Genomic DNA, 17,842 nt, shown 5'->3' on the forward strand with positions numbered 1-17,842 from the left:
AATCAAACAGTTGTTTTTTTAAAAAAAATACAGTACTTGCAAACCCTGGTTTGTACTTTCATAGACTCAATCACAGAATCCTAGAAACTGAAGATGACCAAAACCGATTAAGCTGTTTAGCCAACTCATTGCCAATGCCTGGTCATTCCATGCAGTGTATTCTTGAGTGATTTCTCTTGTAATGATTTAAGATATGAGGCCAGTGTTGTGATGAACACCTTTCTTGTTCCATGAATGTTGCATCTGGAATGTTGCACTGTGATGTACTGTGTCTTGTTAGATTTCACCTGCCAGATGACACTACATCATCAAAAAAGTCACCCAGCACTCAGTGGGACAGGAGGAATGAGATATCTTGAAAGGGCTGTGAGACAAAGGCAGGAAGCCAGCTTTCTAATCCTGCTTTTTCTTCATCCAGGATAATATTAAGGCAGAGGCTTAGAGCATGCTGTGGATCCAGCATTTTAGGTACTCAGTTCAGTTTATCAATATTGTTTTTATTTTGCTAAGTATGAAACTTTTTAATGAATATAAAAGGAAAAAATACTCATTCCCTTGTCAATTCTACTTGTTGCTGTCTGCTCTGCTCTCATCTTATGAAAAAGGGAGGCAGGGACCTACTGTCTGCACAAGATGCTTCCTTTGGGAAGAAGGCATTACAATTAGGACAATAAGATCCTCCTTTATGAGTACTGTTTGCCAGGTCCACCACCAATTCCTTCTGACTGTCCCACAGGATCGGAGAAAAGGAACATACAACGGAAAATTACTCATTAGTAATTCCATTTGTTGTCATTTTATGTTCTCTCATCTTACAACCTCCCCTTCTTCCTTTCAGAGATTGGTGCCAATTCTCATACTCCTATCTTTTTAACCAGAAGAAGATGGAGGTGGTGGGGAGACTGGAGCTTGCATAGAGGAAGACTCACTCTTTTGCATCCTTGCCTCCTGATAGGCCGAATCATATAACACCAAAGGTCATAGTCTGTTTTGTAGGTTGGGAGAAGAGACATATACAACCAAGTTTTTTATATGCTGCCTCTGCTGTTCTTGACATGAAAAGCAAAAAAATAAATACAAAGGAAGAGCAGAATTTCCACAGCTTGTTTTCAGGTGAGGAACTCTGGACAACTTTTCATCTGCTTCTTGAAGGACAATACCATATTACAAGCCAGAACATTATCACATGATGAGGGCCATTATTCAACATGGTACACACTGTTCTATCTTGATGCCTTGTGAGGCTTAACTACTACAGGTTTTTGTTTTCTGCCTTAGTGTTACCAAAGTTGCAGGAGACCCAATATTTAAGCCTTGACCCGGGTGCCTACTTTGACATCAGCATGCAAGCACAGGTTCATTTCCCACAGAGTTAGACACCTTGTTGCTTTTCTTTCCTGCCCTTATTGAGCAACAAAACTGACAGCAGAGTTTCATCTGATCAGCCTAAAAATCTGGACAAATCTTTTGGGCAACGAACTAACTTGTTTTCAGTCATATTTCAGGGACCTGTTCCTAAGTGTTTTCATTTGGCTAAATATCATTTTTGTTAAACTGCAATGGGAAAAATGGTTCATTTTGATTCCTGCTCCTTTATTATGTTACATAGAGATGATCAACAAGACTTCCATTACAAGGCCATTTTTCACACACATCTCTAAGTCAGGACTGTGAAAGGATTTTTGTCTCAAAAGATTTATGGTTATTGTCAGAACAGAGAAAAAGTGTTTTTTTTTTAAATTTACAGCCACTTTTAAAAATGGTTTGAACAGTGCTATTTAAAATTAGCCTCTTTGTACATTTGATTTTTTTAAAATTTCCTGCTCTTCTAACTTCAAATGGACAGGTTAGTAATATATCAATTACTTTCTCTTTTTCTTTTTCAGTACATCGAGCTGTAGAGAAAAAACACCTATGTATGGGTAAGGATTTTTAAAATGCTTTTTAAAACAAATCAAAACCTATTCCCTGTCACTAGCAGACCAAATTCTCTGCCGAGGTAAATTAGTATAGCTCCACTGAAGTAAACGGAGCAGTGCCAATCTACATCTGCAGAGAATTTGGCCCTGTGTGTCTATAAATTAATTGCAGAGGCCAGAGTTGGAAGGTTTTATCGATTTTCTAATACCAGTATTGGCACTAAACCATTTCACTGTCAGAAATTAGAGCTAAAAATATCCACTGTAAAATTCTCCCATGTAAGATGTTTCCTCTTCAATGCAGGGTTTACAAAAAATTTTCTACCAGCACACTGATACAGGAAACTACTTTCTATGAGAGTTGAGTCTTATTAATCACTGCATTTTACTGCAGCAAGATGCACGAGTTTGGCTGTTACTGTTCTTCCTTCTCCCCACAATGCACGCCTCTCTCCAGACATAATCTAGGCTTCACTGGTAATTGTGGATGCTTAATACCTCTGAAAACCAGGCCACTTTTATTAAAGTGACTGTGATCCTCCTGGTCCAGCTCCAAGTGAAGCCAGTAAGAGTCTTCTCATTGATTCCAATGGGAGCTGGATCAGGCTACACATACACAATTTCACTCTCTCTCTCAAAACTTAAAAATTTGGCTCTCTTTTTTAAAAACTAAATCTTCTCTACAGATGTAGAATGTATTGCTCATGGCTTATTTTTGCAATGTTAAAACCTATTATACAATGTTTTATATTAAATCATTCTAAAGCTATAACGAACTGTGGATGACTAAAGCAAATGTATGAAGCTATGGAGATGCAGTAGTGATGCTGTTTGCACAGATAGGAATTTTGATTTCCAGAGAGTAAAAATTCTCTCCAGGTTGACGACTGGCACAGAAAATCTGATGTGAAGATCAGAAGATTGGCTGTAGCAAGCGCTGAAATGGGTAATGGGATTACAGTGATTCTGTATTCTCTGCTCACACTACATTATAAAGCATAATGCAAAAACTATATACATTAATAAAAGCCATCTTTCCTCACAAATGTCAATCAGACACATTTAAAAATTCTAACATCATGGTAAAGTATATTTAGTCTTGAAAAAGTGAATTTAAAGGATATATAATTAATTTAAAGGAATCTTGGCTTTTCAATGAAGTTCCAGTGATTAAATTCTGAAATTGTTTCCTGTTTTGGATTTCCATTAAAGTCAATGGAAAGTCTGCCCCTGGACCACTTCCAGGTCTGCGGCTCATATATTTACCTGTCCCTGGCAGGTCACATGATATCATGACTTCTTGATAATAGGAAAGCTATTTTAGAGTTTTTGGACATTGAGAAATTAAGCCTCCAAGCCCACAGAAAAATGCTTATCTTCATGCAGGTGAGTAGTTCCATTGATGTCACATGACAGAAGCAGAAGTCACTGGAAATGTTCATAAATATAAAGTCAAGCACATATGTAAGTGTTTGCCTTATTCTAACATTTCAGCCACTGTGAAATCTGTTCATGGTATTAAAGTAATCTTACTGAAGAGGCATGCAAAAAAATTAAAAAAAAATTGTAAATTAGAAACCAGGAAATATTGTAAAGCTTGGCAATCCAATATCTTTTTCTTTTAATTTAAAAAGAATAATGTTGTTTGGTGCGAAAAATGTTTTTATTGGACAGGTTTGTGATGACCTAAATAACTCACTTACGGCTTCTGCCAGGATAAACAACATATTCAAACAACTAGTTACCTTATGCACAGCTAAATTATTCCAGTAGTCCCTGGATTTCATGTAATCCTCTTTGTCCTGAATTCCCCTTTCACAGCCTCCGATATGGATATGTTATATTCTTTTATAGTGATTTGCCTTATCTACTCTTGTAGTACAATAAAGGATAGTGAGCAGATATTACAAACTCATGCCAATAAAACTGTTTACCACCAGACACCACCAGGTACAGTAAACAAGTATGCTCTCTCTCTGTCTCACACACACAGAGGTTTTTTTTTTTTTTTTTTTTTTTTTTATAATTCTGTATTTCAAAGTGCAGTAGGTCATTACTTTAATATCATGCATTATTTCTTTTTCCTCACAATTGCATATATTTTCAGACTTAGGTGCCCTATTTTAGGCATCCAAATCCATATTTGGGGACATATAAAAGTAGTCTGATTTTCAGAGGCACTGGGATGCAGTTCCGAATGACAGGCATAGTGTTTGATGATATAGTATTTCATTACAGAAGACAATGTCACATATGTGTGTGTGGAAGGGGATTTTCCTCTGCACTTAGATTTTCTTGCTATCAGTGTAGAGTGAGCCCTCTTTAGTGGCGCTATATACTACATGTTTGTTTATTTATTGAGATATATGTACTATGGTCCCAATTTAGGAAAGCATAACCTACTCAGGACAGCACTGAGCATAAATGGAAATGCTATATTACACAGGGATGGATTTAAGCATATGCTCAAGTGCTTTCCCGAATTAGGATTTATAAAAAGAGCACCCACCCTCCATCTGCTCAAAGACCCCTTGAGATAACTTAAAATACAAATAAAAATGCACTCAATTATAACTAAACTGCAGTCATTCCAGCCCTTATAACCATCCCCAACTAGCAAACCAGGCAAATGAACCGTTGATATTACCTTTCCTCTTCCTAATTCAATCAGATTCCAGCTCTAGCGCTTCTGCTTATCTCAATTGCAGCTCTGTGCCATGATGAGAGAAAGGATCTCTTAGACAGACCCATTTAGTGTATATCTACACAGCACACTAAGCCTTGGCTCAGACTCATGTTTGAGCCCAAGTCCAAGCCCAACTTCCATCCGCATAGAAATTAGCCTGATGACATATTTAGTGCAATAGACTATTTTTTTAATCACTGGAAGGAGTTATTCATGTTTCTTGGTGACACCCAAAGATATATATAAAATTAGTTAAGTGGACAAGAATTGCAAGCTTCCACAATGAAGTAGCATCTGAGCTGACTTCACAGAAATAAGGGAAAAGAGTAAGGCAGAAGTACATCTAGAAATAAAGTGTTAAAAAGTGGCTAAAACAAAGAAGCTAAAATGTGTAATTTAATTACAAACACTGTAATTTTTGAATTCACTTAAAATGGTTGTAATGTGTGGGATGGAAATGAGTTAGGCGCCTGACTCACTCCACAAAAAACAATAACAGGAGGAGGATGACGATGAGGAGGCCTATTTAAGTATTTATCCACAGTGGAACAGCCATTGGGCCAGAGAGAGGGAGAGAGAATGATTCTGTAGTCCAGTGGTTAGGACATCCACCTGGGACGCTGGAGACCCAGGGTCCAGTTCCCCTGCTCTATTCATTCTTTCATTATTTATCGATAATGGAACAGCTTCAACTGGAGAGATAGAGGGAGCCCCAATATCAGAATATCCATAGCTCAGTTGCTAGACCACTTTTCTAATAGGTGGGAGACACCTGTTCAACACCTCTCTCTCCATCAAGAAGAGGGGAGAATTGAACCTGGGCCTCCCATAGCCATTGGGCTAAAAGTTATGAGGTGTGCAGTAGCATTACCACCACCTCCTCTTTCTCCAGCCAGGTTTTGAATGGCACACTATCCGGGAGGTGTGCTCAGAGGCCTCTTACCAGATTGGGCCCCAGACACAATTTAGGCAGGTGAATGCCTGTCTACCCTGGCTTGTGAAACACTTTGCGGCTTAGCTGGGAGATAGGCATCTAGAGTTATCAAGAGTGAGGTATGCCCAGAGGCCAAAATTTAGCTGCAGATGGAATTTTCATTCTGAAAAGTTAGGCGTTGAGTGAATTTGTGTGTCTACTGGATTTGGCAGGAGTTTGTGAATCACAGTGGAGCCAAAACTGGGATGTAGGCACCAAAAGGCTCCGTAGCATGAGATTAGGTGCCTAAATCTGGGGTTTAGGCAACCAAGTACCTTTGCAGATCTGGGCTTAAGTGCTTGGCTGAATTATCACCTTTGTGCTCTTCACACAGGAAACAACAGAACAAACTGAAGGAGAGGTTAGATGACTGACAAATACATAATAGGCAATGTGTATTTTTTCCTTTACTTAAATGGGATGACATAAAGCAATGAAATTTCATTCTTGGGTGTAAATGTTATTTTTCTTGTCACATTTGTGAAGTATCCAGGTCATGACTATTATGGATTTTCAGATTTGCCATGGGAATCTGTGGTGCCCTGTGCTCTAAGCAATCCAAAGCAATGTAAATGATTTCCCTTTCCACAACAGTTAATCCAGCAGTGACTCAGCCAGAACGTTGATATCAAGAGCACCATGGGGTCATTCCATTTTTCTTCATTATGTCCTTGTTAGTAAGAGAAGAGTGATTGCCATACACGGCTATAATTTATCCTTCAACTACTTTACGTATGTTTAATTTTTAACTCTCATTAAATGATTTTTACCATTATTCAAAGTGACAAACCTAAGTAAAATTAAAACAGAAGTATGAAGGCCTGATTTGGATCTCATTAGGTAAACCACAAGTTAAGGCCATTGAAGTTACTGGTATTATAACATTACAAGATCAGGCCATAAGACTGTACATACATTATTGTCAATTTAAAGTTGAGTAGACAAGTATCTCTTACCTTTATCATAGATTTCCTTCAAGACTCCTCGTTTTATAAGCTCCTCTCTGCTTTGCCTCATTGATATTTTTCTTTCCAGAGCTACAATGCAAGGACAAACATACAATTAAACACAAAAATAAATGCCAAGGCAATTTTGAAAGGTCATGTGCTTTTTATAGCATTTATTTTTACTCTCTGGGCCAAATCTTTGTCCAGTTGAAGTCAATGGCAAAAGTCAGTCCCATTAGTATCTGAAAACAGAGACAGCCACAACTCTGAAGATTTCTGCTGGTTGTTGTAACATGACTGTTGATACAAATGAATACATGACTGTTGATACAAATGAATACAGACTGATTGCACTTCTGTACTCTCACTGCTTCATCAAAACACATGAGCCAAGCCTATTGGAGAGAATTAGAAAGGATGAGGAGAATGGGGTATAATTCACATGGAAGTGGGGAGAAGGGAAGATGGAAAGAGATTTGAAGGAGCACTGTCAGTGAATGGCATTTGGCTTCCCATACCAGACCTTCCCATACCAGATCAGGATGAGCTCATGCCTTATCTCCTTTAAAGGGCCTGAACCTGAATCTTTGAAGTCAATGGGAATTTTGTCATTAACTTTAGCGGGAGTAAATTCAGGCCCTTAGGGCACAATGCAAGATACGTCTGAAGAGGTCTTTCCTCAAAGGAGGCAGTGACATTTATGCTGGCAAGTCCCCTTCCTCCTATAGATTTCTTCCCAAAGAATGGAGCCTTATGAAATACACCCCTCATGAAGGGGGGGAGTGGAGAATAGGCTATGTTCAGGATGACAGAGAGCCATGTCCTCATCTGGTGTAAATCAGAGAAGTTCCATTAAAGTCAATGAAGCTTCCCTTATCTATACCAGTTAAGGATCTGGCCAAACACGTTATAATTCTTATTTTGGTGCCTAGATACCATGGTGATCAGAGCAACAGAAAGACAGATAGAATCATGCTGTTTGATTAGTTCAACAATAATTTTAAAGCAATGTCCAGTTAACCAAGACATCAAAAAGTAATTGGCCTTATCTGTCCGTTCAGGCATGTATCGGAGAGTGAGCAAGGAGTGCATAAAATGATGCATAGGTTTTGCTGAGATTTGGTGTGCTCTGTGGGAAACCAAGGCATAGCTTGCCAAAAAGGAAGCATAGTCAAGGGCAAATCCCTAGAGCCATATGCTCTCCTATCAGATCCAGCACACAAAACATGAACTGGGAGAAAGCAACTTCAAGCTGTGCAAGACAGATTTAAAGTGAAAGAGGCACTGAAATGACTTTTTCCTCCCCTCCAAACATGAGAACATAACCACTGGCTGTGCTGCTGCGAGTTCTCTGTTCCTCAAGTCAGGACACACCGCACACTTGGAGGATGGGTGAGGTTTATATTCACAACTTGTTTGCTATTAGATACATGCTGTGTGATGATCAGTTTTAAAGATACTAAGGCCTGGGCCCTGGTACCTATTATAACTCTGCTTATAAAAGGTATTGTGTCTGATGGAAGTAATTTCTGTCTCTCCTTTTTTATCTAATTTTTAGATTTGATTATATATCTCTCAAGATAAAAAATAAAAACAAGTAGTCAACATCTAACATCTCACAAAAAGCAATATATGAACATTTGTGTACATTAAACACACATTCCTTACACACTGAAATCCCAGAATGATCATCATATCATCTTGAACATGTCCAATTGATCTCTAATGTCAATTAGCCTTTAAGGGCTGTTCTCTATACTGGAATAGAAGGATTCAGACCCAATACCCCATCACCTTCTACAGTTTTATGTCTATATGTATGTCCCAATTGATATTATCTGCTGCTTTGATCACCCTCTACATTTAACATAACAAATCTCTTACAAGAGTCCTAATAGCTATACAATATGGATAACGTTTTCAATAGTGACTTTGATATTTAGAAGCCTATGTCCCACTGACTTTCAGTGAGATTTAGACTCCTACGTACCTAAGACACTTTTGAAATGAGCCTTATGGTACATCTACACTCCGAGCTGGAGGAACAAATTCCAGCTCAAGGAGACATACCTGTGCTAGCTCTGATCAAACTAGCGTGCTAAAAATAGAAGTATAGCCGTGGCAAGAGGGGCTAGCCGCCCTGAGTACATGCACAGCATCTTTAACTGATATGGTCTCAGGACAGCAAGTCACTCAGCCACTGCTTGCGTCGTTATGGCTACTCTCTATTTTTGGTGCGCTAACTTGAGCACAGCTAGCGAGAGTATGTCTCCTTGAGCTGGAATTTACGCTTGCAGCTCAAAGTGTAAACATACCCTTAGTCACTTTGGCCCTTTTGAAAATTTTACACTTTGTGCATTTTGCTGAGTGTTGGATCTAATAAGCTGAAGCACACATCTTGCTATCAAGGGCTTTGCATTTTTGAAAGCCTGTTTATTTGTCTTGATTATCTGACAAAACAGTAAACAGTAAATGAAGCCAAAATAGGCCAACAAGCACCAGAAAATGATTACGCAGGCTAAAAAAGTAATTCAATAGATCCCATAAGAAGCATCAAGAAGCCAAATTAACAGTTCAACAGGTTCTCTAATGATGAACTGTTATTAACTACCAGAACAATAAAAACAGCAAACTCAACTTTGCAAGATACATGAGATACATGCATGGAGAGGCTTCCCAATGGCTAGAAGAGAGGAACTGAGGGACAGTTGGCTCTTTTATCCCCTTGGGGTGATAGGCAGTTTTGCAATCGACTTCAATGGGCCCAGGAGTTCACCCTTGGACTCTAAGGAGGGTAGGGTGACCAGATGGCAAATGTGAAAAATTGGGACGGAGGTGGGGGAGTTATCGGAGCCTAAAAGCCCCAAATATCTGGACTATCCCTATAAAATCAAGACATCTGGTCACCCTAAAGGATGTTAATGAGCACAACTCCTACAGATTTTCATCACTAGCAGAAGTTCCATTGACTATGAATAAGGTAGGTTTTAATCACGGGTATTTTTAGTAAAAGTCATGGACAGGTCATGAGCCAAGAATTTTTGTTTACCGCCTGTGACCTGTCCATGCCTTTTACTATATACCCCTAAGTAAAACTTGGGAGGGGGTGACTTAGGGGAGCAGCCCTGGGGGGCACCACGGGTATGCAGGGGAGGGGCGTGGCCTGGGAGGGGCACCATGGTACTCAGGGGAGGAAGGGGGGTTGTGGGGGCTGGGGCAGATTCCCTACATGGCTCCTGGGAAGCGGCAACCTCCAGCTCCTAGCTCCATGTGCTGCCTCTGTTCCACCCCAAGCCCCAGTTCTGCAGCTCCCATTGGCTGGGAACCATGGCCAATGGGAGTTGTGGGGGCGGTGCCTGTGGATGGAGGCAGCACCTGGAGCTAGGAGCTGAGGGAGGGGCATTCCTGTCACACTTCCATGGAGGCCGCCCCCCCCCCCGCAGGTAAGCACCACCCCACACCCCAATCTCTAGCTCTGAGCCCCCCCACACCCAAACTCCTGCTGCTGGAGGCCGGGGGCGGGGCAAGACTGCCCCAGCAGCAGCTGGTGCAGATGGCCCAGGGGCTGCCCGAGCTGCTTAGACGGCTCCCAGGCCAGTCTTATGGGCTGCTGCAGAAGTCTGTGACAAACACGGAGCCTTACTTATGAGTGCAGGTCTATGACTCCACACAGTCTGCATTTGCAAAGGCAACAAATTCTGATAACCTCAGTTACTTGGAAATAACCTCACACTTTCCATATCTGGAACTTCCTCACTTGCTGAAACTACACCCAGAAGTTGCTGCTCAAACTAGACCAAATCTTGCAGTCCTCTTTAGGATAAATTCCTACTGGCTTCAGTGGGAGTCTGCAGAGTAAATGCTTCAAGATCCTGCCATTTTATATTTCCTTGGATTAGATCGGATTTTATGCTGCCCTGTTTTGGCATTGTTTTTAAAGCTTTGTTCTTTTTAAACACTGAGCACAGTGAAGTCCTGAGCCTGTCTCCATTGAACTAAATGATAAAACTCTGACAGACTTCAGTGGTGCAGGATGTGGCCTTAAATAAATAGGAAAAACTTAAGCCGGTTGAACTGTTTTTTCAACAACTCTGAGAAAATCTCTTATTTCTCATTCATTTAAACAGTGAAGTGAATTCACTCTGCCTAATGGTACCTCTCTACAGGAAACCAAGTTGGAAGAAATATCACCAAAATAACAACACCTGCTTACAGGCAGCAGCACGGTTCACTGAATGGAAATACTGAGAGTATCAAGTATTGCTAAAAGATATTTTGAAAATTAATATACTAAACTGTGCCTTGGGCAGCTAGATAACCAATGTATATTGTATCTATATACATATGTATACACACAGGAATATGTGTGTGTGTGCATGCACAGTACATACATGTGCAGATGGACCAAATTATTCTCTCTCTCTCTCTCTCTCTCTCTGTTTAGTCCATAGTTCACTCCGTAAAGTATTACAAGTAGCATTTCTTTTATACTCAGGAAGAAGCATAAAAGTGAACAGCTTCAGCCCATGCCATTCTACACCCTGCAGAATCAAAACCAGTGTTAAGGAATAAGCTAAATTCATGGACAGAAGTCAACATTTCAGAAAGGCAGACATTAGGTTTTAGTCAGACAGTCCTAATTGGAAAGACAAGAAATAGTGGGAAAAAAATCACAGCAGACAGAGTCCTCTCTTCAAAATAACTGGATAGCCAGACAGCTAAGTAGAGAGAAATGCTTCTCACACATACAGACTATTTTTTTAGGTTAAATTATGTAGAAGTCTAAACATAGATTGTTTAGGATAATTGCACACCAGCTTCTTCACAGTCCTTGTAGCAAAGCTGTGCTTGTCATAGTCATCACAGCAGAAGATGATACAAAAGCTTCTGTTCAAAACCTGGGCTAAAAACAAGAACTTTGCTCTTTTTTAAAAAAAAAAAGTCTCCTATGTTCACTTAGAAAGGATTTGGCAGCTACACTCAAAGAATTAATCACCTACCCTACTGAACCAGAGTTTAGTTACCAAAATATCTACAGGAAGAGCTTGTCAGGCTGTTCATTTAAGGACAGCACTGAATGACAGCAGGACCTGATGATATTAAAACTCAAGAACCAATATTTTTTCTTTATTAGGACTCTTCTCCCCACCAAACAAGTCCTGTATATTTATGTGCATGTTCTCCTTAAAATGCTGTGGAATCAGGGTGAGATAATCACAAATGCACAACTTACAGTTCATAAAGCCTATGTGTAAAACCCATACCGAACTAACAGCTTGAACAATGTGAACTGCCTGCAGAGCTCAGAATTACTCTGACAAAGACTGAAAGCTCTTTTGCCAAGGATTTTCTTTCAAAGGAGGAAGCTGCTACAGCATAAAGTTATTCACTAGGTACTTAGAAGGGATCTATTCATAAGAGAAGAAAAATAAAGACCTTTATGAATTAACCTTTGATTCTTGAGAACCTTGTAACTTCAGTGATGGGGAAAATTAAGTATAATTAATATTTAAAATGTATTCCTTCCATTGGGATTTTTACTAGTAATATATTGATTAACCTGGTTTTGTCCATTCATACAATATGGTTCCTTTTCCAGAAAGATAGAAATAATTTGCAAGCTCTTGCTATAGGAATTAATTAAGTTTTAAAATGGTATTCTGCTATCAAAATAAATGAATTAGTTTTTAAATAAACCAATTTTCAATTGCTGGTTTCTAGACAAAGAGGACATGCACATGGGCACTCAGAGAGAGCATATTTTGCTACTCTGATCTACAGTATATGGTTTCCTATCTGGTTTGATAAAATTAAAGATAAGAAATATTTTTATTTACATTTCTGAGCCAGTGTTTTTGAGCCTTTTTAAAAGCAGGGTCACCCCTCTGTTATTCAAGTAGCGCTTTTCTCTGTGTCTGATCCATAAAAATCAGAACAGTCTAGACAAGGTCACAAGGATTTCCTGCCCCTTCATTCTGGAAACATACCACTATGTCTTTATTTTTTTAATAAACCCTTATGCTCCATGATAACAGTGATCATGGACTGTTTCCAGCTGAGAAGATGAAGCATACAGCTGCCTGTGTGCCCAGTGCTTAAGCTACTGCATTAAACCACCACAGAGACATTCATGTAGTGAGGAAACATCAGTCAATCAACCCTTCCTACCCATCTCTGCCAGACCAAGCTTGTCATCTCTGTAGCACATCAGCGTCCCCAACACATATATGAGAGAAGATTGCCACCCTTTGCACAACATACCATGCTGCTGATTAAACTACAGGCATGACAATCAACACTCAAAATAATCTGCTGTAGTCAGATGGATCTTAATCTTGCTCTTGTGTGAGGCTGCCCCCTTGGCTTTCCTCTAAGGGAACACAGTGGCATGCTTAGTCTGAATTCTTTCGTTTAAAGACCATTGTATTTTTCATTGGTCATGTAGTCAACAGAGGTCATTACAACATGGCAAGAGCTCTCTCTGTTTTGTAAACTATATCTGGAATCAATATTCGGAATTTGCTTTTCTAATATTCCAAATATGGATAGTTAGAAAATAAATGTAAGTTACTGGCTCCATGGTGTGAAGATACACAAACATGCACCATTCCCTTTAGAATTATGAAGGAGGAGAGATATGTATTTTCATGAGATACTCACATGAGAGGCACCAGTAAACTGTGTATTAAGACATCCTGAAACTTGTTTTTCATACACATGGAGTTTCTAGGTAGTCAGCTAGTATCCTATTTGATTTAAATGAGTAGCTTTGAAAAGAGAAATAACGTGGATGAAAGTCTCAGACAGAGCAGGGCAAAACTCACAGGTTCCAGTTCACAGGAGGCTCAATTAATTTTTGGTTTGTTTCATTTAGGGTGGCAAGTGTGAAAAATTGGGATGGAGGAGTGGGGATGGGGTAATAGTTGCCTATATAAGACAAAGCCTCTACTATTGGGATGGTCCTGACAACATTGGGACATCTGATCATCCTAATTTCATTTCACATGAGTTGACATCCCTGAGCTTTGCTTTGGGTCTGTGGTTTGAATGAACTTTAAAGTCAAAGTAAGCTCAGCTGAACTACTGAATTTTGTCTTGTTTAGAACTGAAAGTGAACAAACTCACTCAGTTTTGCATGGTTTCAGGGTGGATACAAATCAATGATTTAAAAATAAAATAAAAAAAATTGGATTTTTTTGATAAAATGCTTTTTGAGGAAAAAAACCTATCTAAAGATAGTTTTAATTAAGATACTTTATAGCTCAAAGATATCTCATCATGGAATAGGGATTATAAATTCTAATTCTATAGTAGGAGACAATATATTTATGTAATGTTTAAGAAAAGTTTTGTTTAACTAAATTCATAAATTCATATGCTTGTTTTGTTAAAATATTATATGTTTGCTGTTGAAGAAAAAAATCCAGAATACTTAACGTTGTGGTTTTAGTTAAATAAAACAATTTAAAAGTCTGCCTGGTAATGTTCTTCTCCTAATACAGCAGGGCAAGAAAATCCTCAAATATTAATGATTAACTTGTTGAATTGAAGATAGTTCACCTCCCAATGACTTCATAAATATTTGTTTCGATTACCTTTGATAAATGAAATAACCAAACAATCTGATATAGCTGTAAAACTAATCTGAAAAGTTTTCAAAATAAATCACTTTAAAAATGTATAGTATGTACCTTCTAAAAATGAAACCTACGTCTATCTCTGAGTTCTGAAGAATATGTATTAATAGTATAACAACCAGCAAGCATGTACTTTTATGTAGAAATCCATGATTAAATCGAGTCTTCCTGACTAGTGATTTAAATCAAATCCACCCTGTATGGTTTCAAATCAAACCCATACAAATCACTCTCCAGAACCTATGAGAAGGGAAGAGTGTTCAAAAGAGTGTGCTTCATTACAGAGAAGCTTTTGGCAAACCTGGACCACATTTACAATTATATATAAAAGTTCTGTATCTCTTTAGTCTCAGCCTTGGTTTTTGGGCCATAACACTTTCCACAAGGTAAGATTCATGCAAATCACTGTCTACAAAACAGGAGGCCATTATTTCTTTGTGGTGTCCACATAACAGAACTTCTTTCTGGTCCCAACTACAGCTTGTGCTGCCACACTGCAATATTATAGAACATGCGAGTCAGTGAAGGAGAGAGATGCGGGGGGGGGGGGTATGAAGTTATGTGGGGTTTTTTTTATTTGCTGAGTTTATACAAATGGCAACAGAGTGAACTGCATTTCCAAATCAGTGAACACTTAAATGACAGAGAAAAGTAATTCCCTCCACTGCAGCAATTACTGACTGAAATTATATGGTTTATGTTACACAGGAAAAACTATGAATAAACAACAACAATAATACCAAGCTCTTATATAGCATTTCTCATCAGTAGATCTTAAAATATTTTCCAAAGGAGACCATTATAATTATCCCTATTTTACAGCTGGGGAAACTGAGGCACAGAGGGGTGACGTGACTTATCCAAGATCACTCCAACAGATTGGTGGCAGGAGCAGGAATAGAATCTAGGTTCCCTGAGTCTCATTCCAGTGCCCTATCCATTAGAATGGGGTGGGCAAACTATGGCCTGCAGACCGCGACTGGCCTGTCAGAGGTTTTAATCTGGCCCTCGAGCTCCTGCCAAGGAGCGGGGTCGGGACTTGTCCTGCTCCACGCATGCTGTAGCTCTGCATGGCTCCTGGAAGCAGCGGCATGTCGCCCTTCTGGCTCCTACGTGTAAGGGCAGTAGGGGCTCCACAGCCAATGGGAGCTGCAGGGACGGTGCCTGCGGACGGGCCAGTGCACAGAGCCGCCTAGCCGCACCACCGTGTAGGAGCCAGAGGGAGGACATGCCACTGCTTGAGGTAAACGCTGGCTGGAGCCTACACCCCTGACCTCCTCCTGCCCCCCCAAGCCCCTGTCCCAGCCCTGATCCCCCTCCTGACCTCTGAACCCCTTGGTCCCAGCCTGAAGCACCCTCCTGCACCCCAAACCCCTCATCCCGAGCCCCACCCAGAGTCCGTACCCCCAGTTGGAGCCCTCACCATCTCCACCCACCTCGCACCCCAATCCCCTGCCCCATCTCGGAGCCCACTCTTGCCCTCTGAACTCCTCATTTCTGGCCCCACCTCAGAGCCCGCACCCCGAGCCGGAGCCCTCAGTCCCTCCCACAGCCCAATTTCACGAGCATTCATGGCCACCATACAATCTCCACACCCAGATGTGGCCCTCAGGCCAAAAATTTGCCCACCCCTTCACTAGAAGATGGTCACAATCATCCCTTCTAGTCTTAAAATCTATCAATCTATGACTGATTAAGACAATTAAAATAACTGATTATAAAACAACTAGAAGCTAGAATGAATCTTGTTCATGTTATTCCCATTCTTTGTACTGAAACTGGCTTCATTGTAGACAGTGACTCACTTAAGTCATGGGAAGAACCTAGCAGTGATTCTTGTTTTCACAGAAATTGGGATCAAGGAGAGCACCTAGTTTGTTTCAGAGTAGCAGCCGTGTTAGTCTGTATTCGCAAAAAGAAAAGGAGTACTTGTGGCACCTTAGAGACTAACAAATTTATTAGAGCATAAGCTTTCGTGAGCTACAGCTCACTTCATCGGATGCATTTGGTGGAAAAAACAGAGGAGAGATTTATATACACACACACACAGAGAACATGAAACAATGGGTTTATCATACACACTGTAAGGAGAGTGATCACTTAAGATAAGCCATCACCAAAAGCAGGGGGGGGAAGGAGGAAAACCTTTCATGGTGACAAGCAGGTAGGCTAATTCCAGCAGTTAACAAGAATATCAGAGGAACAGTGGGGGGTGGGGTGGGAGGGAGAAATACCATGGGGAAATAGTTTTACTTTGTGTAATGACTCATCCATTCCCAGTCTCTATTCAAGCCTAAGTTAATTGTATCCAGTTTGCAAATTAATTCCAATTCAGCAGTCTCTCGTTGGAGTCTGTTTTTGAAGCTTTTTTGGTGAAGTATAGCCACTTTTAGGTCTGTGATCGAGTGACCAGAGAGATTGAAGTGTTCTCCAACTGGTTTTTGAATGTTATAATTCTTGACGTCTGATTTGTGTCCATTCATTCTTTTACGTAGAGAGTGTCCAGTTTGGCCAATGTACATGGCAGAGGGGCATTGCTGGCACATGATGGCATATATCACATTGGTAGATGCGCACCTAGTTTGTGTCTCTCTTCATCCCCTATGATATTCTGACTATTGTACATTCCACAGTGAGCTGGAATAGTCAGTGCCCCTTGACTTCACTACCAAGAGTACCAGATAGGCACCATGAAAGATTTAATTACTTAATGACATCACTGTCACCTGTCACTGTGCATATGCACCTTCTAGTACAGAAAGCAGAACCTTTCAGATCAACAAACTCAGGCCTGTATCACATAAGCTAAAGGAGAAACTGTAAATTGTGGCAGAATTAGGGCTTGTTTGTTACACCCTCTTTAGGTCAGCTGCCAGAAAGCATAGCTATTTGATCTGTTGCAGTCATAACATTCCTTCCAGCAGACAACACATGTACCAACAGAGGTACCAACTCAGCACCATCAGTAAGTTCCCTCTCATCTAGAGCTAGTCAAATCAGCAATCACAACATTTTATCGGAAAAAACCCCCAAAACCTTTGTTTTTTTAAAAAAATAGAAATGTCAAAATTTGAAAAATTGCAGCCACTTCTACTCTCCTTCTCTACAACCGGGCATTCCATATTGCTGGGTGCACTCACTGAGTGCTTCTGATAGGTGAGCTGTACACAAAATACAGATGCATCAGTGAGGAGAGTCCTCCTGTGCTCAGTGGTCCATTTTTTCTACATAAAGCCAGACAGATACCCAATAAAAGGCACTGATCAGCAGACCAGAAACAGTGTGACAGATGAATCTATGTTGTTGGAGGAAGTCTTGTGAAATTACACACCCGCACTCCCCCATACCCACTTGGAGAATAGTGGATCAAACTATGTATCCTATGATTACTAACTACAGGGTCAAATATCAGTTGCCCCAGTCAGTAACCACAGGGAAGGAAAGGAACCACTTCTACTTCTCACTTGGATTTTGGCAAAAGAAAGTAATACTAAATATTCTAATTAATGTCAGACTTAAGTAAAACTGTAGATCTGCACAGCTCATTAGCAAACATATAGTAAACTGCCAAAAGAAAGGATCAGAAAATATGAATACAAAATCAAATCTCTAAACAGAGAATTACAGGAGCTAATCAAAATGCTGCAGACCATATTAAACAGAGAAGACCATGATAAAGT

The 17,842-nt window shown here is 40.0% G+C and overlaps 1 protein-coding gene across 12 annotated transcripts in view; it reads right to left on the reverse strand.

The window, feature by feature from the left end:
• The window catches only part of PHACTR1 (phosphatase and actin regulator 1), a 450,172-nt gene that overhangs the window by 100,778 nt on the left and 331,552 nt on the right, over positions 1–17,842 (reverse strand). For all 12 annotated transcript variants that reach the window (XM_043507024.1, XM_038389709.2, XM_043507027.1 and 9 more), the window contains one exon: positions 6,535–6,615. In XM_043507024.1, coding sequence (XP_043362959.1) covers positions 6,535–6,615 — 81 coding nt within the window. The remainder of the gene's footprint in view (positions 1–6,534; positions 6,616–17,842) is intronic.

This window comes from Dermochelys coriacea, chromosome 2, assembly GCF_009764565.3.
Source record: "Dermochelys coriacea isolate rDerCor1 chromosome 2, rDerCor1.pri.v4, whole genome shotgun sequence".
NCBI lineage: Eukaryota > Metazoa > Chordata > Testudines > Dermochelyidae > Dermochelys > Dermochelys coriacea.